The sequence below is a fragment of the Pezoporus flaviventris genome, unplaced genomic scaffold, assembly GCF_033815535.1.
Source record: "Pezoporus flaviventris isolate CSIRO_AGI_PZ_B2104156 unplaced genomic scaffold, CSIRO_AGI_Pfla_v1 ptg000015l, whole genome shotgun sequence".
Taxonomy (NCBI): domain Eukaryota; kingdom Metazoa; phylum Chordata; class Aves; order Psittaciformes; family Psittacidae; genus Pezoporus; species Pezoporus flaviventris.
Window position 1 is genome coordinate 17,842,734 of NW_026892563.1, and position 26,548 is coordinate 17,869,281.

The window sequence follows — 26,548 nt, forward strand, 5'->3', positions numbered from 1 at the left end:
GTGTAAGTCAGGAACAATTCACTGAGTGTGGTGACCTTACTGTGTCCGTGGCCAGCTGGTCCGTGATGAAGAAACTTGCTGACAAGATATTCCTGTCATTGTTTGTCACTGAGGATAAAGCTCAAGCCAATACAGAGGAAAACGACATGGTCCAATCTGATTTGCTTGTAAAGGCCAAAGAGTAAAAGCCAAGTCTTCATCCCAGAGTTTTTCTTTACAAACCTGCCCTCCCACAGAAGGGCATCCCCACAGGCAAACTGCCCACCGAGGTTTGAAATCCAGCCTGGCTCAGTGAGGATGCAGAAGATGCAGGGAGAGTCCAGCCCTGGCAGGGGCTCAGCCCGCACGAGCTCAGTGCCAGAGCTACATTGCAAAGTAAACCATCTGCAAGTCAAAACAAATTGTACTTAACTCACAAGTTAGAGGAAGTTAAGACCACTAGAGGTGAAATCACTACTCTTACAGTTAATAAGTACAATACTGATAAAAGCAGTTTGATCTGTGCCAGGAAGGCCAACAGAAGGCTCAGATGTTCAAACACCCTGTTTCATCACAGACAGCTTGAGGGGGAGTAGGGTGTTCTGCCATCTAAAGCTGATGGCAAATGGGGTTTTAGCACTTACCTGTATTTCTACAAATGCATGAAAAGAAATGTGAGTGTGAACTGGATCTTAGATCCAGTTCTTTGCTTCAATTACCACTCTGTATAAAGAGTAGATAGATTAATATATAATCTATAATAATAGATTAATAATATACGGCACCCAACCTCAGAGGGATGCCAGCAGCATGACTGGAGAAGGAGTTGTTTGATACCATGGTGATTGTCTGGAAACCATAACTTGCGCCTTGTTCTCTTTTAACATTTTATTTGTGACGTTTGGAACATTCAGTCATGCATGCCATGCAATTCAAATAATACACAACAGGAAGTTTCTACAGAGTTACCACAAACCAAAAGCAAATTAAGCAATGTGCATATCATAAAAAAGTATCTCTATATACCAAACATTTCTTAATCTTGCCTAGTTACAGATCTTCTTATTTCTCCCAGGTCATGAAAAACACATATTCCTTTCTCCAGTCATTGCAGTGCAAAAGACAGATACAGATTTCTGTATGCAGACCTCACAGTAGGGAACCAAATTTTTCTCCCTCCCCAACTACTGAAACACCATTAGCTATGCTTTAGAAAAGAAAGGACAAATTTAGACTTTTAACTGTATCTGACTCATGCTCTCGAACAGCCTGATAAAGCCAAGAGGGGAATATACAGTATGTCCCTCACTAGTACAGTATGTGTAATACCAAAATAAGAATACATTTTTTTCACTGTATCTGATGGATATTAGGGATCTCTCCAATGGAAAACTAGCTCTGGCTACTTCTTTTCTAATTTGTTCAAGTAGCTTCTTAGCTAACATTCCTCCTCTGGTTTGTTACTTGCATGGAAGTCATTATTCTGGCAGCTATAAAATAGCTTCCACAGAAAAGGCTTTATTTAACAGCAGTGACTCTGGACCAAGCCGGTCATTCAGTCAACAAAGAGATTTTCCTGCTGTTGTAAGTTAAGCTGAGCATGCCTTGTTCTGCTGATTTCAAGGACGAGGGAAGAAAAATGCCTGAAATTTGTGTTTCTAGTCCTCCAATCAAATTTTCATCCCTCAAGATCCAGATGTTTTAATCTGGAACTCTGGGAATGTCTCTGCGCCTCTCCCTTTCAAGGAGCAGGAAAAAGTGTCTAGTTGTATGTTCAGTGTGCACTGTCACATCATACTGACAATCTGTGAAGGTGGGGTTGTTTCAGTTTGGTTTGCCTTTTAAGGTTCCCTGCCTTTTGGCCTTTGGGTCTTCTGCTTGGGAGTTCACTAGACTCTGGCTCCCACACTGGTGCTTGTTTATGTATCCTCTTCTCTGCACCCTGAGGTGCTCCCACAGTGGTGGGGCTCACAAGGATGGGGTCCTTCTAGGCTCCCACCTCCTCCCACAGAACTATACATTCATTCTCAATGCTTGTTCACCCACAAATCCACACTGTGCCAGGCTGTACCTCACTTCTGATCTGCCCAGACATGTCTGGCTCCTATTTGTGGTTGTTTTCTGAAGCTCCTGGTGCTCTGCATCGTGGTGATGCAGCCAACAAAACTTGGACTGATTTCCCTCTAAAGCACTAGGCCACTTTTACATCTTAAGCCCCTTCTTTGATTTGTACCACAGCATCTCCTTCACAGATGAAAGAACAGAACAAAAATTCAAAATCTGGAATGAGAGTTTGGCTTCCGCTGCCAATTTCGCAAAACAAGTGTAACTAAAGCTGCAAGCTAACGGAAAGGGATCACGGCTCAGAATGGAAACCTGTGACAATGATATGCCTGCAGTCAAAAAGGAGCACATCAAGGGCATAGAGGAGGAGAGAAGAGGGAAAGATGAGCAGACAGCAAGCCACTTGTTAACCTGGCTACACCACATTGTTTTCTTGAGGCTCTAGAGCCACGGGAGAGGATGTGCAGTCTCTCTTCTCTTCCTGAAGACACAGACCTTGGCTCTCTTGTCTCCAGTATGTTTTACCATCAGCTCCTAAGTGCACTGCTCCACTGGCCACCAGCTGCAGGGCAATAGGAAAAGCCCGACACTCAGCTTCTTTAACCCTTTCTGACAGCATCTCCTCCGTGTCATCTGCCTTCACAGATACTGGCTCCTGGTGGATCATAGCTTTCGGACTAGATTCCTCCTGAAATGGGGATAGTGGCAATCTTTTAGAAGAGGCTGGCGAACAGTCTTGGGAAGGTTATGGACAATGTGGACAGGGCAGAGAAAGTCTCGTGAGAGATCTCAGCATGCATGTGCGCAGTTGTGTGCAGGAGGCCTGAAGAACATCTAGAGAGGCTTGCACCTCCATTAGGGGTACCCACATTACCTCAGGGGGTACAGCAGGAAAAGAGACATGGGCTAGAAGATTGAGAGGGCAGTTTGCTGAGTAGGAGAAACTGAAAAAAACCCAAACCATAATATGAAGAGAGAAGACAGAACCTTAAGAAACCACAAACACAATGTAATCCCCGTATCTTCTGGTTTTTACTGGTACCAATCCTAAGATTTCCACACACTCCTGTTACCTCTTCCTGTTTCTGCCTTCAGAAATAAAAGAAAACAGCAAATTCCATGTCCTGGTCTTGTCTGGAATACAGCTAATTTTCTTTAATTTAAATTAGAGTTAATTTTCTTCCTAGTATATGGTGCAATGCTGTGATTTGGCTTTAGTCTGAGAACAATCCTGATAACACACGGATGTTTTAGTTGCTGCTGCTAAGTAATGCTTACTGTGATCAAGGACTTTTCAGCCTTTCATGCTCTGCCAGTGAGGAGGGGCACAAGAAGCCGGGAGGAAGCAGAGACAGGACACATGACCCAAACTAGCCAAAGGGGTATTCCATACCACAGCACATTATGCCCAGTATATAAACTGGAAGGAGTCACCCAGAAGGGACCAACTGCTGCTTGGGTCGAGCTGGGTATTGGTCGGCGGGTGGTGAGCATCACTTGGACTTCTTTTGGCCGGTGGGGTTTATTCCTTCCTCTCTCTTTCTTCTTATTATTATTACATTATATTTTATTTCAATTATTAACCCTTATCTTAACCCACAGATTTTTACCTCTTTTCCGATTCTCCTCCCCATTCAACTGGGGATGGGCGGGGGGAGTGAGCAAGCAACTGCATGGTACTTGGTTGCCAGCTGGGCTTAAACCATGACATTCCTCTTCATAACTTACTCAATGTTGGGCAAGAGGATACTTACCAGGACAAAATGCACAGTGCAGCCTGTGACTTTGTGTCCACCTTGCAGGGCTTGCTGATGGGCATTTCTGTCCTTTATTGGTGGGAAAAGTGATGGGGAAGCATTCAGAATTTTCCCTGGGCATTGGTATGAGAGGAGGAAAAAAAAAAAAGAAAAAAAATCAATTTGAACTGAATTTCCTTTAAAAATAAAAGTGAGATGTGATCATCAGTTCAAAATAGAAGCACTGATCTCCACTCAGGAGTTTAAATGGCCTCAACCGCAGTCAGAATGTAACAGGGCATGTTCAGATTCAGGTTAAAAAGCAAAACACACACACGGTGTGACGATCTCCAAGGCAATCTGAGGAAGCACTGCCTTGATCTGAGGAAACGGTGTTCTTCCAGGAGCACAGGTGACGGTGTGCAGGCTTTGGCAGTAGCCAGGCAAGCTTGTTTCAGTTAAGGTCAAGGACCTCATTTGCTTTTGTGTCTGTAGATGGCCAGATAGTGGTAAGTCTCTCCCCTACCAGGTGACCAGCCCTCATGCTGCAGAAGAGGGGCTTGGAAGCGGAGGACTTCACACTGCAGCCGCAAGCAGAGACACTGCACAGATGGAAGTGATTTTCATAGGAAACATCATTCCCAAAGAAGTCTGTCCAAATGCAATCCGCACAGTGAGAGAATAGCTTCTGAGCAAAGCCCTGGGAGCTGACACGAGGCACCCAGAGGAAAGAGGAATGTGCGTTTTTCCCCTCCACTGGCCTGGAACGTGTCTAAAGAAAGCTCTGCCCCATGGCAGAGCCGCATTCACTCAGCGGGCTGTAAGGCTGTACTTACAGCACACAGTACAGAGTGATGCTATGCTGTGTAGCCGTCAGGGCAGTACAGGAGGGAGATGGATAAGAAATCAGTCTCTCTCCCTTTTTTTTCTGAGTGACAACTGCAGGGAGTAAGGTCAGCACAACTCCCCAGCACTGCTCCTTGATGAATAACATCGCTATGCTACCTGTCCCCTACTGCAGACAGAACAAAACTCCTGCCTGCCCACAGGCAATCCTCCTTCCCAGAAGGAAGGCAGACAGACCATATCTGTGACCCTTACTTTGCCCCTCTGTTCCTCATTATGCCAGCACAAGGGAGTTCTCTGTCAATGCGCAGTAAGAATCCCAGCACAGTCCCACTGGCTGGAAAAAATGAAAGTGTAGGGCAGCCCCACTGATTAACATGCAAACCTCAGTGCCAGCAAGGCCATGAGAGATTAACCAAAGGACAAAGAACTGTGACTGTGTCAATGTGGTGAGAGCAAGCATCCATATTTTAATTTCTGTTTTACATTTCTAATTTCTTACCTTTCCATTTTCTGAGAAAAGGACTGGACAAAATTCTCATAAATCCCGAAAGACATACTAGTTCAACAGCAAATTCTTCAAGAACTTGGTCAATGGTGCTGTCAAATTCAGAGCGACTCCCATATAACTTATGATCAATCACCTAAAACATTAAAACACATCAAAAAACATATTAAGGCAATAAACCCCCTGTGAATGAGAGCAGCTACTTGGGCAACAAAGGGAAAGCAAACTGCATTTATTCCAGGGCACTTGAGGATTTAAAACGTTACAAGCGGGTACATTATTCAGGACATTTGTGATTTGTCACATTCATATAAACATTCCTGGGAACACCCAAATCACTTGCTAGCTGACAGTGGCTGTATCACACAGGGTGCTTTCTAGGACATGTACAAAAACGGTGCAAAGAGAAGCCAACTGTGAAAAGAGAAACACGTGGGTAATGTGGTACAGAGGGAAATAAGGCAGAACACATTGGTAGATACTGACCTCTGATTCCAGAAGGTCTAGCCAAAGGCTAAAGTAAAACCAGCAATGACTCACTGGTATCACCATCACCAGTTAGCCTGAAGTGGCTCAATGAAAAGCACAAACTCATCTAGAAGACAACACATGGGCCAGACATTCTGTGGAAGGGGAGAAGTCAGGAGCTTTTCTTATGTCTACTCCACCTCTCAGCCTCAGCTCCTAAGGTAACTGTTGACTCCTGATTCTGTCCATAAGGACATTCAAATAAGGGGCTAACAATCTGTTGTGTGTTTGCCTATGAAAATGTGAATGGATTTTGACATATCTCCTTTTGTTCCCTAGAGATGAGTCTTTATATTGCTAGAAACAAATTATCACGAATCCAACTCAGCCGCTGAGGAAGCTTTTTTAATGCATGGGGAGCCTCTATTTCCATCTGTGCATCACAGTACAGACATGGTAACTGTTCAAATTTATTTAACGTTAGAAGGAAGAGTCCTGGTGGGTGGCATTTGAAATCCCAAGTTGGTGAATGTTTTCAAAAGCCATGTTCTAAGCTTAGACAAACACAGTGACACGATGGTAATGCCTTTCTAGATTTCTTTTGATGAAACAAACCAGTGAAAATTTCTGTAACATAGTGCTATTGTACTGACCACAGACAGGAGAAAAGGCTAGTGTGGTGCCACTGAAAGTGATTGAGCACAACACGAGACAAAGGTCTTTCTAAGAAGGGATTAGCCAAGCAGACAACACACTTACGTGTTTTGCAGAGCCTAAAGTCTTACTGATTTAAGTTAAAAGCTTGAACCTGCATGGGCTACAGTCTCAGACCCAAATCATCACAACACTTGTGGTCTGAAGTCCCTTCCTAACTCTGGAGTGTAGCACTCACTGAAGAGACGGGAAAGACTCACAGCCTCCAATGAGCACTGAACAGCTTTCAGCTCTGCCTCTGCTGGTAAATTTGACAGCTTTCTGCTACATCCACTCACCCTCAGTAAAAGTTTTAAACAGAAGTGAAACATGAAACATAAGAAGGAAATGAAAAGGGTGTCTTTACCCTGGTGGGAATTCCAGCCCGGGCTGCATTTCGTAGTTCTTCAACACCAGACTTGTTGGAGATGACAAGGACAACCTGAGCACAACTGCCTGGCTCTTTTGCGTAACTGATGAGTGCAGCAAGGTTTGTGCCTCAAATGAAGAGAGCAAACATTCATGAAATAGATGAGCACCTGTGTCACTGACAATTGGCTCTCAGTCCTGTTTAGCTAACAAAAATCTTGCTTTCAACAACTGCACAAATAGAAGAGGACTAAGGAATTTGGGCATTAATAAAGCTCACTTATTAAGCAGTACAATACAACTTCTTGATTTCTAGTCAAAATACAACCTTGGGTTTAGAAGGCTCCATAGACTCTACTAAAAACAGGCAAGGTGGATGCACTTGTATCAGGGCTGATTCAGCCACTCCTTTGAAAGGACATTTATCTCTGTGATGATAAATGTAAGCTCACCTGTTCCAGAGATGAGAACAGCTACTTTAACTTTGTTCTTTCTGGGTTGGTGTTGACTCTCAACAACAGCGTTATTCAGCAGATGCTGGGGGCTGCTCTGCAGAGCTTCTAGAAGATTCTCGACTTCGATGTGAGAACCTTCTCCAAATATGTGAGGAAAATGTTAAAATACGTTGGATTTTTTTCTCCATCTAAATTTACTTTGTGTAGTTTATCAATCATACAAATTTCAAATAAAAGAAAACATATCAGCAGTGAATTTATGTTAGCACTAACTTGACTACAAAAACATGTACTACTTGAACAAACCAACTCACACTAGTTGTGCTGATCTCTTTTGTGTTACTCGCAGAACTGTTTACAAAGGCCTAGGTAAGGCATGGTCTTTTCAAGGATTATCCCCATTTTTTTATACCTGTCTTCCTCTTTCTCTTGTGTTGCAAAATTACTCTAAAAATGATGTTGCATTTTGGCTGCTCAAACTGCTCCCCCAACAAAGCTGTTCGGTTTCCAGAGGGATTTTGGTTCATGTCTTGCTGCATGTCAATCAATGGACACACCAGAATGAAGACTTACAATCACATACAACTATACACAGCTGTGGCCTATCCTCAATCTTTACACAGGATCAGTGTGAGTTAAGGAAGGGGTTGCAAAGGAGGTGGGGTTGATCACCATGATTGTGGTAAAATATAATCACCTAATGTTTGAGTCTTTACCGTCATTAGAAGGAATTACTCAAGTCTCAAGCAGGTACCTAGGTAAGACATTATTCAAGTACTGTGACTCTGAAAACAAGACAGTCACTTCTCTGTGTATTTAATAATGAAATCTAGATGTGAATAATAATAATTTAATAATGAATTCTAGATGTCAGCTTAGTGAAACCACAGAAAAATGATGTAAACTACACAAACTTTGCAATATGGAGTCTCCTCAGTGCCTACAGAACTGATGACAACCGGTGCCTCCCAGAAGATGTTCAGCATTTGACAGATTTACACTCCGAAACAACTTACCCTGGATCAACTTAAAAAGTAAGTAGCACAGGCTTAAGTGGAAACTTCTCTGAAGTGAGACCAGGTGAACCTGTTACACTTCGAATCAAAGCATGCTCTGCTTATTTTCTGTGAGTGTCTTCCTTTCCCATTAGGACACCTGCTAACCTGTATCACAAGGGGCAACAACTTTCCCAATCAGCCAAGCTTCCTCATGTCGCTGTATGTCCTTGAGAACATGCTGAGCCAGGTCCTTCTGCACAACCAGCACTGCAGCTATCCCGCAATTAAACGTCTGAGCCATCTCCTCCACAGAGAGGTTTCCCTCTCTGTAAAGCCAGCAAAAGATTTCAGGAATCTTCCAGCTGAAAGCATCTGAAAATGATTGAAATGTGTATATGGTCAGCACAAATGTTTGTTGCATGTCTTTTATTATACATAGTGACAGTGGTGTACTGCAAGAACTGATAGATACTAATTCTTGCCATTCTAAGAATACTGTTCAAGGAGGACACTGACCCAACTTCCAGTCAGCTTTATAGGTGCTGCTTACCTAGAGGTTTCTAGCCATAATTCGTGTGAGGCAAGTCTTTTCTAGGCTGTCTAATGAGAACATGTGTGAAATGATGGCGAATCCCTCATCAACCAGAATAAAAAAGCCACAGACGACTTACATCTCTTCCATAAGAGATAAAGGAGCCATGGGACAAATCGCCTTCTGGCTTTTTTAGACTACTTAAGCAGATCCGGATTTTCTGCTTCAAAGAATCAATATTAGTATAAGAGTCTATATTTAGTTGTATTGATGGGCAGACTGGAAAAGGGCTGAGTGTTCTACACATGGATGGGAAGCATGGATAGGCTTTGACATTGATACTACTCATACGGGCATGGCCTGATGGTGCAGACTTGACATCATGACTTCACTTTAGGAAACTAACAGTCCCTTGGGCTTGTTATCTTCCCTGTGGTTCCAGGCACTGGCAAGCAAGCTAGGCACCACCTTGCCAGCTGGATTTATTTCTTTCCTTTCTAATTTCATTTTTGAGAAATACAGACAGACAGACAGGCTCATTCCTTCCCCCTTACCCTCTCCACAATATCTTTGGACTTGCATGAATATGGTTTTCTTTAATATTTTGAACTTTTTAGTACTTTGCCCAATTTTTCCTTCAAAGCAAAATCTAGCAGAGAAAAATCTAGCTTACTTACACATGTCAAATGCTAATCTGTTGTGGGGAAGCTACCACCTGCCATAAAACTGCATTAAATCTGTATGTGTTTGTATATGTGTGTGTAGTGAATCATGCAAATTAATTCTCTCAACCAGCTTCACTGTATGGTCAAAGTGTTTAGTATGGAGAGATGTCTTGCAGAACAATCAATCTTCTCAAACACCTGCTGCCCTAGAGATGAGCTGCCTTCAAACTCTCCTTAAATTTCCTGTCTCCAACAAGAGGCTGGTGCTCATCAAGTGCTGATGTAATAGGAATGCTTTTGGTAGGTACTTTGGAATGACTTTGGGTCATTCAGTCTCCAACTACATAGCCACATACTTTTCTGAGTATCTCTGTAACTGAAGCTGAAAAGTCAAGTCCATGCTATATCTAAATTTTGTCAAACAGAAACAGTCATCTTTGATATTTACCTAGGACAGCACTGACATGTTCTGGCAGAATTCTGGAGATGCCTTCCAGCAACCCCTCCTCAGCAATGAATGCAAAAGCCTTCACGTGCCCTGAGCGAAGGACAGGCAGCAAAGATGGACTGTACATTTTTGCTGGGGTCAGCAGCATATCTCCTGCAAACAAAAGTGTCAATTCAGGTTCTCTTCTGCTTTTTGTGGCAGACAACGTTGGGAAGTAGCAAAAAGTGCTGGCCTGCTTTTCCAAAACTGTAGACACAAGCCCACATACCTACCCCAAAATTCAACGAACACTGACCCATCCTGAAGTAAATAACCCTTGGCAGCACCTAGTTGTGGAAATGTCTGAACACAATCCAATTGCAGGTTTGCTTTTGAGATGAAAGATATTGTACCTAGAGTCTTGTCACCACAACTGCCAGGTGCTGGTGAGGAGTAGTGTAAGGAGGACATTAAGAGAATCTTCCTTATGATGCTAAAGCCACGGCCATGAATCCCAGAAGAGGCCAGTCCAATAAGCACATCCTCCTCCTCAGCTCTCTGCAGCCCCAGAAGCATCTGCCCTCGCTCCACTGCACCAACCACAAAGCCAGCCAGGTCATACTCTCCAGAAGAGTACATGCCAGTCACCTCAGTCATCTCCCTGCCTAAGTGGGGACAGAAAGCAGACAGCACTACTTGTAAGTATGTTTTACTGTTAATTTTAAATCTAGAGAATCTCCTAAAATAAGGAATGTATCCAGGACAGCTGCAGAAACACAGCCTAAGAAATACATTCAGATATATTTTAAAAATCCTTCTTAGTTTCTTACTTCACCTCAAGACTTCAACAAAACAAAGCTTCATGAAGTTATTAAAAGAAGAAACTTTTTATTATTATTTTATGCTACTCATCTGGCACCTCCCTGCTATGACTGAATATCAGAGAGGGAATGAAAACATATTAACACTTGAAGAATGTAAGGCATCCAGCTTTGTTCTCCTTTGTACAAGGGTAAAGGAGCAAGAATTAGAATCCAAATGCATGAACAGTAAAAATCATCCCTCTGTGCTGACCCATTATACAGATAAGGAAGCATTTAAGCCCAAATGCTTGACTGTTTTTCCCACCAAACAGAAAGCAGCAGTTCTAATGCCACATACTGCCCCTGCCTACAAAGTCTATTTCATTAGTAATCATTTCAACATCAGAATCTTCAAATCTCAAAGGAGAGAAGCATTCATACCCAGGAAAGCACATCCTGCATTTCTGCAACCTTCAGCTATTCCTTCTTTGATTGTTTCAGTCACTTCAGCATCAAGTTTGCCACAGGCAAAATAACTGAGGAAGAAGAGAGGCTCTGCTCCTTGAGCCAGGATGTCATTGACACACATGGCAAGCAGGTCCTGACCTATGGTGTCATGTCTTTTACACACTTGTGCAATCTGCAAAACATGGTGGGAAGCAGCAGTGGTGACAAGAAATATGCAAAACTCCAATATTAATCAGCCAAATAAGCAGAAACCTTCTTTTTCCTGAAAAGAATCACTACAGAACATACGCAGAAAATAACGTGGTGCATCATCTAGTTTAAATCAAGAGAAAACAGCTCACTTTCTTGCAGAGGAAAGATAAAGCTATTTTTGGGTTTTTTTGAAACATTAATTCAAAATCTAGTTCCAGTTACCCAGGAATCGGCAGTTTGGAGTGTTTGTTCGTTTGCTTTTTGAAATATTTATGTTAAATCCAGAATAAAAGGTGTCTAAACACAATTACAAATTCCCAGGATATTCAACCTACAGAACATCCTAGCAATTTCAGACCATAAGATGAGGTTGCTCAAACATCACTGTCTGTTCTGCTTTACTCTTGCCTACTAATTTCACTGGGTTGCGCAGCAAAACTGAAACAATTTGTTAAGTAGTTTTCTTAGTAGTCCACAGGAAATGAGACTTCACTCCCACAATCCCCAAGGAATTTTTTCATGTCAGCCAACTCATGTCATGGACAAAATCATGGGCCTGGTCTCTAGGTCCCTTTGAAAGCCAGGTCTTTTACAGAGCAGTAACATTTCCCTCAGGAAGGCTGCTATTTGGTTTTCAAAAAGTTATCAAGGTGTTTGCATCCTACAAGTAATGAAATCTCATTCAGACATCATGGCTTCTATAAAGTGGAAACGTTTACACTACTATATTACAAGCAGAAGTTTCTACATTAGAGCAGTTCTGCTTGTAGATGCACAGCACCAGCTCACACTGTGGAGCCTCTTTCAGTTACCATTTCAGGGTCTGAAATAGGACAAAGATTGAATATGCATGAATAAATTTTAAAGGTAATTACCTTTTACTGACAAAGCTCTATCAATGTAGTTACACCTGTGCAGACAAGCTCACTACAGAAAGATGGGCAAGTGAAAAATGTGGATACACGCTACCACTGACTTCAAAATGGTAACAGATCAAAACAGCCCGAGTTTGAACTACAAGTCTGATTTCTTTCTCCATCTAGTGGATGTAGAACTGCTATGGAAACCAGTCATCCTGTCTCCTTTGCTGCATTATGGCATCTCCCTCCCACTGATCTAGTAACAATTTGTATAGGCATCAGCCAACGTTTTTTGGCCAAGGAAGAGTCTTGGGAACAGTCTGTGCAAGCGCAGTTGGAAATGTCTCTCTGCCAAGCAGTCGGAACAAAGACGCACAAAAGCCAGCACCAATAATTTTTTTCACGCTCAGAGGTGTCCAAGGATGTAAGACTGCAAAAGACCTTCTGGATTATTAGGTTCAGTCCTCTGCTGTTGTGGGAAGCCACACCGTATCATCCCATTGCTAAAGGTATAAACAACAACTTGAAACATGACAACTTGCTGTGCTTGACCAGTGAAAGGCAGCCTCAGAACTCTGATTAAATCCTTATTCTGATTCAACATATAAGTATATTCCTGACTCAATTTATCCTATGTGTTCTTCTGTAATTAGCATTCTTTACCTATTGGCTTCTCTTCTCCTTTAATGTTTATCTCCATTCTTCTTTTTCCCAGTGCCTTGACAAAGGTGATTGTGCCACTTCTCCGAATACGGTTTATTAAGCTGACAGTTATCATTTTAACACTCTCTCGTACTCCTCTGAACTGACCTTTCTCGAAGCCAATGGACCCTCTATCTTATTGCAGAAATGCTGTTTCATAGTTCCTCAAGTGCACAGCTAATTTTTTTATTATCATTTCATCACGAAATATCCAGAGCCTCATATTCTCAGTAAGATATGCACAGGCCTTGCTCAAATGATCATCTACAAAGCTCAAGTCACCATTGTGGAGGACTTGGGATGTGGTTATAATGCTCAGAAGGTTCAGACAGTGCAATAACATGCTACAGTCAACTTGCAAGCTACCTGCAGTTTAGGTCCAAGGCCTTTAGCTCGAGATACCAAGATAGGATCCTCATAACCAGATGCTTTCAAGTCAAAGAAACCAGCAAAGCCTCCTATTTCTGAATGACAGCCTGCCAAATACAAACATGTCAAGGATCATTTTAAGGGAAATAAAAAGACCCGAAACACTCCACAAGACAAAGTACTGCAAATTATGATTTCTTGGAGAAAACAGCACTGTGTCCACTGACAGAAACATGCACAGCTTTATGAAGCATGGACTCCAAAGTCACATATTTCATGGTGCTGTAAACAGATCTTTATTATTCTGTATTTCTGACCTATGGATTGTGTCCAGCAGAAGTTAAACATTTTACCAAACAGTTAACAGCTCACCTTTTACGTAGTAACTTTTTTCTAAGGGGAAAAAAATCAATACGAATTTCTCCTCAGTAGATCACTGCTAAGAGGAAAGGACATAGTCTGAAGTGCAAATAACACGTTCAGTGATTGTTAGCCACGCCCTAATAACTGTTCAGATGTTGTACTCATCTATGCAGCCAGCCAGATCACTTCTGTCCAGTGACAGATTCCGTTCCGTTAACCCAGGAGTTATTCTGTTCCCTAGATTAACCTTGATAATGTGCAGTCATCTCCATGGTAAGCCAATTATTTTTTAATCACGCAAAAGAGGAGTGATGAGAAAGAGGTGTGAGTTTTCTTGGTGATCCCAGCCCAACTTGTTAAGCACAAGTTTCAATGCCAAGAATGCATTGCTCACCTCCTGGGGAAAAAAGGCTCTGCTCCATTCAATGTACCAAAGAAATTCAAAGAGTCTTCCCAGTCTTACCTGATCTGGTACCACTTACAATTGATGTTTCCAGCTGATGAAACAAAATTTCACTGGTTACAGCTTCCATATGTCTCTCCTTGTATATTAGACCCCTGAAGAGAGTAAAGGACATGCTAGGAGCAGTAGTGATATTTTCTGCATAAATCATTATTGAGCACACAAATGGGAACAGATCCAAAACTGTGGACTAGCATCTATTTCTGCTAGTGCTTTTGCTTACATACAGAGACTGCTTGAGAAGCTGTATACCCCGATGGCCAATGTCCTTCCTGTAAGTGGCACCCTTGAAACGTATGGCTGCTACACCCCTGTTGGCTTCTCCCAGTGCTTTCATCAGGTCCTCCTTAACAGCAGTAATGGAGAGGACTCTGCCACCACTTGTCACCACTCTGCCATCCTTCAGCGTTGTGCCAGCATGAAAGACCTGCAGCCCTAATTCTTTGGCTTGCAGCAGCCCTACAAAAGTAAAAGGAATTCTCTGAGTACTTCTAAATCACATACCATGTTGGCAAAGCAGCAAAGATTGAAGTCCTTTCTTCAGACAAGGAAGAACAACAATGAAGCTTCCCACCTTAACTTCCCTCTGGGAAATAGCATTACCAATGAAGAGTATCCCACTCCACTTGGCCCTAAGACTCCCTTCTGAGACATCCAGTAAGGACACAGATGATACAGAAACAGAAATAAGAGATCCAGGAGCCACAATATAACTACCCTGTGCCAGAGCAAAGGTGTGCTGTATATTGTAATTGTGAGTAATTTGTGTAGAGCTCTCCTGCATAAAATCACAGTTTACTGCCTGGGTTCCTCTCTCTCTGTGACATTAAACCATTAATGCTAATGTTACCTCAGCACTCCCCTAGCTGTTCTGCAGTGTCCACTCCACACAATTCCACCCCTGGAATTGCTCTACAGACACTTGCAGGTGGCTGTCCAATAGCTAAAACAGTTGATGTGTGTTCTTTTCATTTTTCTCCATGTATTTCCCTGTTAGAGGAAAGCAAAATTGTTCGGGGTGGGGGGGGGGGTTCAGTTTCATATTTTGAGGAGACAATAAGGGAAAAGGAGGAGCTGCTGCCATCATCTGGAAAAAGCAAAATAAAGCAGTTTCCCTCTTACTATCAGTCATATGAATTTTATAAATGAGTAAAAAGGACCTTTATACTTGCTGAAAGTACAGTGTGTTACATTGCCACAGCATAGCCCTGACAAGGTCAAAGCTGAGCCCCAGCTGCCTTGCAGCAATGGAAACCTAATTCCGTCCCATCATGTTTTAAGGAATACTCCAGAATAAAATGTTCGGTAAGCCATTAAAATGTGGCAATCAACATGAAACGTAGGAAAAAAACTAGTAGAACCCACACAACTCCAGAGGCTGGATTATAATAAGCAAATGGACTGAATTTCATTGTTTCAACTGGTTTTTTTTTGTGTGTGATTAATAAGCAGGGGGGTCATACCATCTCATTCCTAAAGATACGAATATCAGCTTGGAAACTTTTTAAGTTCCTGAGTGTGACTAGTAAAAGCTAGCTTGATACCAGAAGGATCCATTCAGTTCTGTGGTATGGACTTTCACAGTTACAGAAATGCAGAGTTCCCCACAATACCACTGACAAAAAATAAATACAACAAGGGAGTTAGGAGAGTGGATGAGGAGAATGCGACAACAGAAATCTCAACAAGGGCAAAAGCAACATAACATGACCTTCTCCCTGGCTGATGTAGGGTAACTGGAATTATGATGAAAATAAGGTGGCCCCAGATCAGTTGTCTGGATTGCTTTACACAGGGCACAGTGTTGGACTGGCAAGACAGCAGCTGAGGGGGAAGGAAAGAGTCCTGCAACAGTTCCGTCTGTTTTTAAACATTTAAAAAATCTTAATGAGATATTAAGCAACAATAATTTTAACACATAAAATGAATATGGATCTAGAGCCCATGTGCCCACCTTTCCAAACCCTTCAGCCCTGTGAAGAGGTTCTTACTATTATTACACAGCAATGACCCTGGCTAGCTGGCACAAGGGAAGGAACCAAGCTGATGGTGGAGGAATGCACGGCTCCTACTTTAAAGACCACAGGTCCTCAAGACTCACCCTTATCACTCATCAGGCATTAGCCAAGATAACACGACCTGCTGGCAAGAGAGCAAAGACAGGAAAAAGCAGTCGTGTGCTGACAACATTGCAGCCCACGCTTCTAGCACAGTTTGTGAAAGTCCTCCATGTGGACACACCAGAGTTGTTCCAGGAGGACAGAGTTCCCCATCAATTTCTTATCTCAGTAACCAGCTACAGAGAGAGCTTTATGTAATAATGTACCTTTAAACATTTAGACACTGAGCTATGGACAGGCATACACTCCAGTTACAAGATCTTGCTGAACAGCTATTTGTTCCACAAGGGGTGATGCATCAAAGCAGACTCTAATAAGGTGTCACGGGTGGGATGGAGGAAAGCTGTACAGGGAGGTTCTGGGAGAAGAATGCAAACCTACTGAAGTACTACTGCTGTTACCTGTCACCTCCATGCCTTTGTCATAGTCTCCTGGATATCCTGGACTTGCCATGACCACACACACAGCTGTACTATTTTCTGACCAGGCTGGCATGAAGCTGCAGAGTTTGCCATCAATTGTTGCTTGAATCACTTCATAAAAATCATTTTTAAGCAGTGGAAGAATTACCTGCAAAAAAGTTTCATTGTGATAGAAGGTAATTTTTATTTTGCTGACTTCCTGAAATCCAACTTAGGGAAAATTCAATTAATAAAGTAAACTCTGTACCTGCCAAACTGAAAATCCCTATACCAGTAGATTTGGAACCTACAGGTGAGCATTAATTTGCAGCATCTTTCTGCTACAGTCATAAATTTATAAACATGAGATGTGAGATTATGTAGAAAGAACATGAATTTAGGCTCCTCCCACTCTGCTTCTATCCAGAAAAATAAAACCTGAGGAAGAGCTCTTTAAGTTACAGTCTCTAACTAATAATTCACAGAAGCTGACTAACCACAATTTTAAGTCACATCATACATTGTCTAAGACATTCACATTCAGATCTGCATTTTCGGGGGAAGGAAGATACAGATTCAGACATTTCCCTAGAGGTGATCTAGAACACTCAGAGGTAAAAAAACAAAGCATATTTAAGTTGCTAGTATCTTTCACTCACCTGGCACTGAGGGTCACCAAACTGACATTTAAAGTTCAAAATTTTCAAACCATCTTTGGTAAGCATTAAACCTGTTTGCAGCACACCTGAACAGAAATAACACAGCCAAGCAAATTAATTTGAACACTTACTTTTCAAGAACTCCTTTAAATTACATTTAAAAGGTTATGGTTCTTCAGAGAGACGGTGGACACACCATCCCTGAAGACATCCAAGGCCAGGCTGGATGGGGTTCTGGGCAACCGGATCTAGCCGAAGATGCCCCCGACATTGCAGGGGGGGTTGGAACTAGATATCCTTTGAAGGTCCCTTCCAAACCAAACTATGCTATGATTCTATGAAATGCAACACCATATCTTGGAATGTGGAATGCATTTCTGCAAATCATAAGGAATCAAGAGCAAGGATTCTGCAAGCACTTATACGCAAGTCATGAAAATTCCACAATAACCAAAAAAAAAGGGAATCAGCAACCTGAGGAACATTCCACTGCATTTGAGACTGAATACAGCAGAAAGCAATGTCTCTGCATCAGAAAGTCAAGTTCTGCCTTTTGTTACAGCTCTCTAAATGCAGGTGTTCAGAGATCAGAAGGAGCTGACAGGATGAAAAAAACCCAGTTCTCATAAAACCCCATTCATTACACAGGCCTTGTGATTTTCTTACCACTAAGTGCACTATTGTTATACATGAATATAGATGCAAAACTCTGCATTTCAGTCAAAAATACCAAACCACTACTGCTGTTAACAATCAAAATCAAAGAAAAATTTACTGAAGTTGGTACTAGGTAATTTCTACTGCAACACACATATATGCATATGGTGAACTAAAGAAAGTCTTTCACTGTATAATCAGAAAACCAATTGCCAGAGAATAACAAGTCTTAGATTTTAAACCCCACAAAGGATCAGGTCCTCCACCATCATCATGAAAATGCTCAACTCGCACTACATTCTTACTGCAGATTTGGGCATTGTAAAAAAGTTACCAAATAGCAGAGAACACATCTCAGGCTGGAACACAACTCTTTAGATATCTAGTGTGTGGTCCTCAGTACCTCTTCAGTATCAAAAGTAGCCACTGGTTTTTAGTGACAGTTGTGAGCATCACCTGCCTTTTTCAAAACAGGCTGAAGACAGAGATCTTCAGAAAATTTACACTGCTGTTTAGAGAACAGTACAATTGAAGTATATAGTATATCCTGAACTACAAAGAGTCTGATCGCAACATTCATAATAAAAAAAAAAATTAATAAAAATACATATGTTTTATGGAGAAAAGGTAAATTCTTCTCGATAAAGGAAGAGCTATAAGGCAAAACCAGTGAGGCTTAATACTGAAGGAAAAATTAACTACTTAAAAAAAATATATATTTGGAATTCAGCAGCAATCTCTAACAAGGAAACTACCCTTGACATGACTTTGCTTTTCAGGTGAATTGCTTACTTACCTACATATGCTGTTCCTTCTTGTCTCATACTATCAACAACATGTTGAAGGATAGCATCATTGATTTTCTCTAGAAGAACTTCTGGAACCTGATGATCAACATCAAACTGATTGAGACAGTGATGACATTTGCTGAACTACGTCATAGGACCTGGAAGGACTAGGGTAAGTAGATGCTTCAGCTATGTTTTCTGCTCTCCAACCCCAACCACTGAGCACTTTTCATTAGAGTGCTGCTGTTTGAAGGCCAACTGCACTAACCCTCTGTCTCCCAAGATTTTTTGTTTGGTTCTTTCTTCAGAAGGCCAATTTTAAGGAGGTTTGAGACACAAGAAACCTGAGCTGCACACAGTAAGATTGTTCCTGCACTCACAGCAAAAGAGCACTAATAATATACTTGTGCAATATATTTTAAAAAATGCAGTCAGCTTTAGGAATCAAGAACAAGGAAAACAGTATTGTGTGCAGTTTGGGTATCCTCAACATAAAAAGGACATGGAACTGTTGGAACAAGTCCAGAGGAGGGCCATGAGGATGATCGGGGGACTGGAGCACCTCCCGTATGAAGACAGGCTGAGAAAGTTGGGGCTGCTCAGCTTGGAGAAAAGAAGGCTTCGTGGGGACCTCATAGCAGCCTTCCAGTATCTGAAGGGGGCCTACAGGGATGCTGGGGAGGTGGACTATTCATTAGGGACTGTAGTGATAGGACAAGGGGTAACGGGTTAAAACTTAAACAGGGGAAGTTTAGATTGGATATAAGGAAGAAGTTCTTTACTGTAAGGGTGGTGAGGCACTGGAATGGGTTGCCCAGGGAAGTTGTGAATGCTCCATTCCTGGCAGTGTTCAAGGCCAGGTTGGACAGAGCCTTGGGTGACATGGTTTAGTGAGAGGTGTCCCTGTCCATGGCTGAGGGATTGGAACTAGATGATCTTAAGGTCCTTTCCAACCCTAACTATTCTATGATTCTATGCTCAAGACACAAAGACTTCATGCATGTGGGGAATTTTGTAGGGACATTTCAAGGGATGCTAATAGCAGCAGAGAAATGCTAAGTTCAGGAATAATGAAAAAGTTAAGAGACCACTCCTCAGAATACTGGCTCACTAAATCTTGAAGAATGGCTAATAAGGTTTGAGCCCTGCATTGCACTTATACAAGCAAAGTGTCAATCAATTCCAGAAGAACTCTGGCCTATGTGATAGAAACAAGATTGAGCCCTAAGGAAGATCTATTAACCACACGTGATCCTTACTGCAGGCTGAGGAGGACTGCCGTACCTGAGGAACTGGGCAGTAGGCTCCCATCCCTCCAGTGTTTGGACCCTGGTCACCATCCAGCAATCGTTTGTGGGCCTGGGCTGGGGGCATTGAAGCAACAGTGACACCATCCGTGAAGCACAAGCACTGTTAAGAGATGCACACAATACAGAAACAGTGACAGTGTCCTGTCATAAGAGAAGTTAACACTTCTGGTCCACAGGCTGAGGCTCAGTTCTGCCAGGAAAATTTAAGAATCGAAGATAGAAAGCAATAGAATCCACATGCAGCAGGATTCTACTGCAAGCCCACTGACCTGAAGGATTCATGGAGTTTTCTTTCTCATTTTTAAATAATCAAGAGAAACGGTGGCCCTCATAACAATCCCTTCCTGATTAATTAGATCTTGACCTATCAGTCACGTGAACACATGCTTACCTTAAGGCACGTGAATTGCCTTTGTCATTGACTGGACAGAATTATTCATGGCTCAAGTTAAACCTGTGTGTTTGCAGATCCAGGGCCTGAACTAGTGTGAGGTACTCTCAGTGCAGGACAAAACTTGCACAAGAACGTGTTTTCAGTTTTCATGTGGCATATAGTAAGCATTCCTTAAGTCTTGTAATCCAGGAAAAGGAAAGTGCTAACTAAAATAGGCACTAAACATTAGCACAAAGTTATTGATGTAACAAGAATTACCAAGACAAAGTCCATACAAACATGTTTTCAAGTCACCTTGGGGAAAAAAGATCATTTTCACCTAAAAAGATCACCATACTTGCAATTTCATGGCTAATGTAGAAGAAAATTCTACTGACAACATGCATTGATTATTACGATAGCAAGTTTCTTAGATTACAGATTTGTTGATGTAAGTGCAAACAAAACAGAAAACCTATTTGAAACAATGAACTCATGCATTTACGCATAGAGCATAACCGTAATGCCAAAGAAAAAAGCACTTAATCACACCATCCACCACATACAGAAATTTCTTCCCCTTGAAGGAGTTCTTCAATAACAACCATCTCTCCAAACATTCTGTCCTGTACAAAAAAAAAAAGGCTCCAGTTAGTAAACATGACATCTATTGTCTAAATCCTTTCTTCATTTTCTTCTAACTGAAAAAAAAAACAACAACCCAAAACCAACATATAGGAAAAGTCTGGCTTGTTTGAATGGAATTTGAGGATGATACCCAGAGAAATTCCTGAGTCAAATAGGCAAGCTTCTCCTCTAAACACTTGCTTCCTGTGGCTGAAATTACAATCTCACAGGTTAGAGAACATCAAGAACTGGATTTCCCACTGATTAATTAAAGATTTACCCACCTGCATAATCTCTTGGACAGCTCTGCAGGCTTCCTCTTTGCTGGCTGTAATAGTCACTTCTTTTCTAGCAGCAGGGCCCCTTGCTCGTACAACTCGTGCAGGAAAGTCTGTGCTTTAAATGAAAGCAAAACTGAGATTCAGACATCCCTATCATATCCAATGGAACTATCATTTTTTAAGCTGAATGCCTCCTATAGTCTTTCTTTTTTTTCTGAATGGTTGAAGACTAACATATCAGAAAAACATGCTCCCTGCTAGCCCATCCTGTCATAGAGGTGAATGGACTCTAACAGCCCTTAGCACAGGACTGTGAACCGGAAATCCATGAATTCTGTTGTTGGTTCTGGCACCAGCTCAGTGCATACCCTTGGAGAAGTCACCAAACTTTAACACCTCGCAGTTTCTTCCTCTTTTCCCTGAGTCGGGTTACTGTTTTATTCCTGTCATAGGTTTGAAAAGAAAAACTCATTCATGATTTATTGGTTTATAACACCAGATTACAGTACATAATCCTATAAATCACTATGGAAGTCCTGTTTAGAATTGTAAGGTTAAGGTAGAGATAGGTCTTCCATGTAAAGGATATAACAGAACTAGTGTATTAACACTGTATCCCCAGAATTTCTCCACTTACTCTTAAACACAAACAAAAACTAGAAGGAAAAAAAAATGAACAAAACAGCATAGTTAACATATTTTAACTTCACTTTATCCATTCATCTCTCTTAGCTTGTGTTCCTTTTGAAGAGTTGATTCTACACACTACTACCCTGTTTTCTGAAACAACATCTCATTCCTCTTTTCCACATCAGTATTTATATTAGGATAAATCTCAACCCTAGATTTATACAAGCATCCAAAGCAGGCTCACACAACACTCCCTTTCTCCACATCTCTGTGTGCTGACCTGAGACACAGTTTTCCTTTTTGAGTCTTATGCATGCTCAGAGACATACAAGTTGTTGGCCTGTTTCTCTACATGGCCCTAATATAGACTAAATACTTACAGAGCAAAGCCAGTGAAAAGGTTGTTTTTATTGAAAAAAAAAAAAGTTCCACTAGAGCTAGTAGCACATGACAGTAAAGACAAGAAGTCCCTGATACTGACACACAGCCACAGACCAGCGCAGCTGAACACAGCAGCTGCTGTAAGACTGGACCAAAATAGCCACAGCGGTAAGTTGCTTTCCCAAAGGATCCTCAGTGACTTAAGAGGTATTACTGCTCAAAGCAATTGTGGAGATATGCAGTTACTTTTCTCCCCATGGAAGAGAGATGCTGTCAAGCCTTGAACGAATAAGAGGATCTTTCTTAAGTTGTATTTGACCAGTACCTCCCAAATCACTCCACAGATAGCATTTTGCTAATATGTGTCTGTGTAGAAATTATTCTTAACTTTACAGAAAGATTTATTGAAATATTTTTCTCTCTCTCAATTTTTCTGTCTTTTAAAAGGCTAACTAGCATCCTGAGGAAGCTGATGAAAGGGAATAAGAGCTATGACCTGTGAACAGAAAGATTAACCTGTTGAAGTCCCTTTCATCTTCACCATTTGTCTCTAATTACATTAGGTAGCTACTTGAGAAGAACAACAATTGAAAAGTTACCAAGTTCTAGGCAACTATGATGGGTGAAGGCCAAATGCACAGCTAACCTAACAGAGGAGTTTCCAGTATCAAAATATTTACCTGATAATAAATCTACAAGCTTCCTGAGGATTGGTGAAGGCTTTCCATCTTGCTGTTGGGATCCTATGTCGATCCAGAAAGGCTTTGGCAAAACTGGTGTTGGATGCCAGCTGGGCTGCTTTTGCAGATGGACCAAAACACCGAACTCCTGCTGCTCTCAAGTCATCAACAATCCCTAATTACCAAAAATAGCAGAAGAATCGAGTTGTCTCTTTGGAAACGCCAAGCCTTTCTGACAAAAGGAAAGCCACATAACCATTTCAGCACTCTGTTACGATGTTTCCTTGTCTCAGAAGAGCTAACTAATCCTTAAAATAAAGTTCTGCATATCCAATGACCTGTTTCATCATTTAGTTCTAAGAGGTCTTCAGCTCTTTACATTACCACCCCATGACTACTGTTAGGACTGTATGGTACTTCCGTTCACTGTTGAAGACATGGAGATCTTACTGTACCACATCACAATAAATGCACATGATGGTCTGGGTACTGTAGCATACAGCAACAACATGAGGACTACTGCAAGAAAATTCTTTAATAAAGGAAAGCAGAAGAGAAGACACAAGAATACTTGTAACCATTACTGAATCTTGATCCTGCATGATTTCCCTGCTGATCTCTAGCATACAAAAAGCAGCACACAGCTATGAAGCCACATGTTTTAAGTAACTATAATTTACAAGATAATCCAAATTGTCTTGCTCTTCTGTTTAATCAAGTCAGTGTGCATCCTAAGACCTGAAAGAAGACATTTTAAAGCAGAATTTAAGGAGCTGATTTTTATTGTCAACTTATTTTAGCCTTACCAGCTGCCAGAAGAGCTTCTTCTCCAACTAACACAAGTCCAATGTTATGATCTTTGCAGAACTGGATAACAATAGTGTGATTGCTCACTAATACAGCTAAAACAGGAAAAGGAAATATAATTAAGTTACTACTGTAAAGCCTAAATAAGAGACCGAGATGAAAATGTCATTGTTCCATCTCCCTAATAATATTAAAATAATGAAACAATCCATGAAGGGAAAAGTACAACAAACAGTATAATAATAACAGAGTCCAGAAGCAACAGAGAACATTTGCAATTTGTGCTACTTTTTTAAATACCCATCTACTAACTTATGAAATGTATTTTCTGTGCTGGATGTAATCAATATAGATTTTTAAAAGCTGCTTATCATAACAGGATAAAAGCTTCAAAAAATAAAATGGTAAGTTCATACAGAAACTCAATTTCAACATCTGAGCAGAGATTTACTCAATGCCAGTGCATGATGTAGCTAAATTTAGATGAGCAGCCTGGGCTGACACCAGAAGAGTTTCTATTCAGAACTTAGTAACTTTAAGCCTTCTATACCTCTGTTAAGTTTTGCTGAAATTGGCCAGTGAATTCAAGCCTAACAGTGAGATGAGGTGTAGAAATACAGACTCTTGTGTAAGCCTGACTATCTTAAGAAGCTAGGCTAAAAATAGATACAGTACAATGTTTTATTAGGCAGCTCTAAAATCCAGAAACAAAACATCCAGAAAAAACAACTTTCTGCCTTAAATAATTAGTGGTACCAGTAAAAGAAAAGAGTAGCTGTTATCTCCTACTAACTCAACACAAGTGTGGCCAATTCCAAATGAAACAAACTGTTTCAGTTCTGTTTTACTGACTGCTTGACGCATATTATGTTTTTCCCCACCCCTCTTTTTACCTGAATTTGAAATTTTTCCATTGTCAGCTGTTCCTGCATTTCCTGGAGCAACAAACACATGTTTTACATGTGGAGACTGGGCCAACTTCCAGGCCAGTGCATGTTCTCTCCCTCCACTGCCAATCACAAGCACCCGATCAGCCATGAACCTGTGCAAACCCAGAGTGAACATATATAGCACTATTTATTTATTTCACAAACCTGTGAAAAAAAAAAAAGCAAAAATATAGAAACTACATCACTCATAACTGGTAATATCAAGCCAGTTTGCATTAGAAAGGTACCTATAAGACATCTGAACAAAGTAACTGCACCAGCAGTGTCACTGGATGGAGGCATCATTCACATTTGATTTAAATGCTGCCAACAATGAAATCACAGAGAATTTTTTCCACTTGTTTCAGCACAGTTAAGATTTCCTCTCTTAAGTATCCAAACTGAAATAATCTTGTCATGACAAGGCCTCATCAAGTCCTTTGCATAAACTACACAGGACAGGACTGAAAGTTCCGTACAAATACTCTAGGTAACTTACCAGATAAATGTAACACTGTAGTCAATCTAGGAACTTTTATGAGTGCAAACATGCTCAGTAATAAATGGCAAAGACAGTCTTCAAGACAGATTTTATACTTTGACAATTGAACAGAATGCTCAATGAAAGAACAACAGTTAATTTCACTAGCACACTGACATTTAAAATAGGTCCTCAGTAATATTTCTTGGTAAATTAGTTGTGATTTATTTCAGGAATATTATCATACTCAATGTAGGTCACATCTGCAAACTTAATTTTTCTGTATGTGCCGAATGTAGACAAATGTCAGAAAGAAAAAACACCGCACAACATGACCTTTAAGGAAGCTGCTAATGGCATAAACCAGTCCTTACCCAGGAAATAGATAATAAATTAAAGATATCATGAAACACCAGGTTTGCAAGTCACATATCAGCATTCTTTTCCCAGGAAATCATAGCCATTGGTTTGAGTTCACTGCATAGCTTCCAAAGGCAAACAGAAGCTAAATGGTGACATTGAGGTATAATATTTCAGAAAATAAGTTCATAGAATTGTGATAAATCAATAATCATGTTTAAAGTTCCTGAGAGAGTATTAAGATGTCTTAACTTGGTATCAACAAACTAAAATGTAACTATATATATTTTCATCATTATTCTATTGTTCAAGTACAATGTTAGTACTTCAAGTAGCCTGTCCATGGGGACTACAGATGATCATGGATTAACTAAGAGACTTATTTTAAGTATTGCACTCTATGCGTATAAACACAGAACATATGTTTAATCCTCTATCAATCACCAGACTGATTTCCCTGCAATAGATTTTTCTGAGTCTTTATACTGTGTGACAGTCCAATATGTCAGACTTCGTCTTTCCTTCTGTCACTGCTTGATAAATAATTTTGGAGTCACTAGGAAGTTGCTGTGAATTTAAAAGTAAAGGGTTACAGCTGCTCTGTCTCTAACAAAGACATCAACATGCTCTCAATAAAGCTTCATTAGGCACCATGGTCCAACAATTACTAATAAAATGCAAAGTGTTTTTGAAAGCATAATTATTTTTTTCCCTTAAATATAATTTTGTAATTAATTGAAGTTTTCTAATGCAAAATAGATTAAAGTTCCTGACTGGGAAGAGAGTGAAACCTACCCTGTGGAGAAAAAAGCACATTTCCATTCCATATCATAGTTAGGACATTAATGACATTTTTTGCAAAGCAATTCAAAAGCGTGCTAGAAGAAAAGAAAGCTGGTAAGAAAGCTGGTCCTAGCAGAAAGGCTGTAAAGAGAGTGTCTCACTTGAATAATCTTCCCTTACCGTGTCAGACCCTGCTGTTTGTCCACACAAAAACTGAAGAGTCCTCCAGACAGATTTGAGTTCTTCCTTCACCTCCTGCTTCAGATCAAAATGATTTCTGACCTCATAAAGCCAAGGAGAATAGCGAGAGGGTGAAAGAAA

At 40.9% G+C, this 26,548-nt stretch overlaps 1 protein-coding gene across 2 annotated transcripts; it reads right to left on the reverse strand.

Annotated features, from left to right (window-relative positions):
• On the reverse strand, positions 1 to 26,527 carry LOC133269420 (trifunctional purine biosynthetic protein adenosine-3-like). Of its 2 annotated transcripts, none has more exons than XM_061453689.1 (22): positions 26,408 to 26,527; positions 24,568 to 24,716; positions 23,674 to 23,769; positions 22,868 to 23,042; positions 21,180 to 21,291; positions 20,835 to 20,894; positions 19,870 to 19,995; positions 18,594 to 18,681; positions 17,141 to 17,226; positions 16,482 to 16,650; positions 14,188 to 14,419; positions 13,961 to 14,055; positions 13,132 to 13,241; positions 10,985 to 11,183; positions 10,154 to 10,405; positions 9,762 to 9,914; positions 8,282 to 8,488; positions 7,116 to 7,253; positions 6,662 to 6,792; positions 5,128 to 5,269; positions 3,798 to 3,913; positions 1 to 2,731 (listed from the first exon to the last, which is right to left on the reverse strand). In XM_061453689.1, exons 2-22 carry the CDS (start codon positions 24,710 to 24,712, stop codon positions 2,459 to 2,461), a joined length of 3,105 nt encoding a protein of 1,034 aa, XP_061309673.1. In that variant the 5' UTR covers positions 24,713 to 24,716; positions 26,408 to 26,527; the 3' UTR covers positions 1 to 2,458. The 2 variants fall into 2 exon arrangements, with proteins under 2 accessions (XP_061309673.1, XP_061309672.1); XM_061453688.1 differs by having other exon boundaries at positions 18,594 to 18,699.
• Between the last annotated feature and the right edge of the window lie 21 nt (positions 26,528 to 26,548).

Bases quoted from the DNA above. Each gene is read 5' to 3' on its own strand.
- LOC133269420 (XM_061453688.1), bottom strand. From the start codon at position 24,712: ATGGCTGATCGGGTGCTTGTGATTGGCAGTGGAGGGAGAGAACATGCA. The intron at 14,056-14,187 runs GTATGTAAGCAA...TACTCTCTTCAG, and splicing joins CAGCTTCTCAAGCAGTCTCT to GGGTCTAATATACAAGGAGA. The intron at 2,732-3,797 runs GTAAGTATCCTC...TCCCCATTTCAG, and splicing joins GCACTGTGCATTTTGTCCTG to GAGGAATCTAGTCCGAAAGC.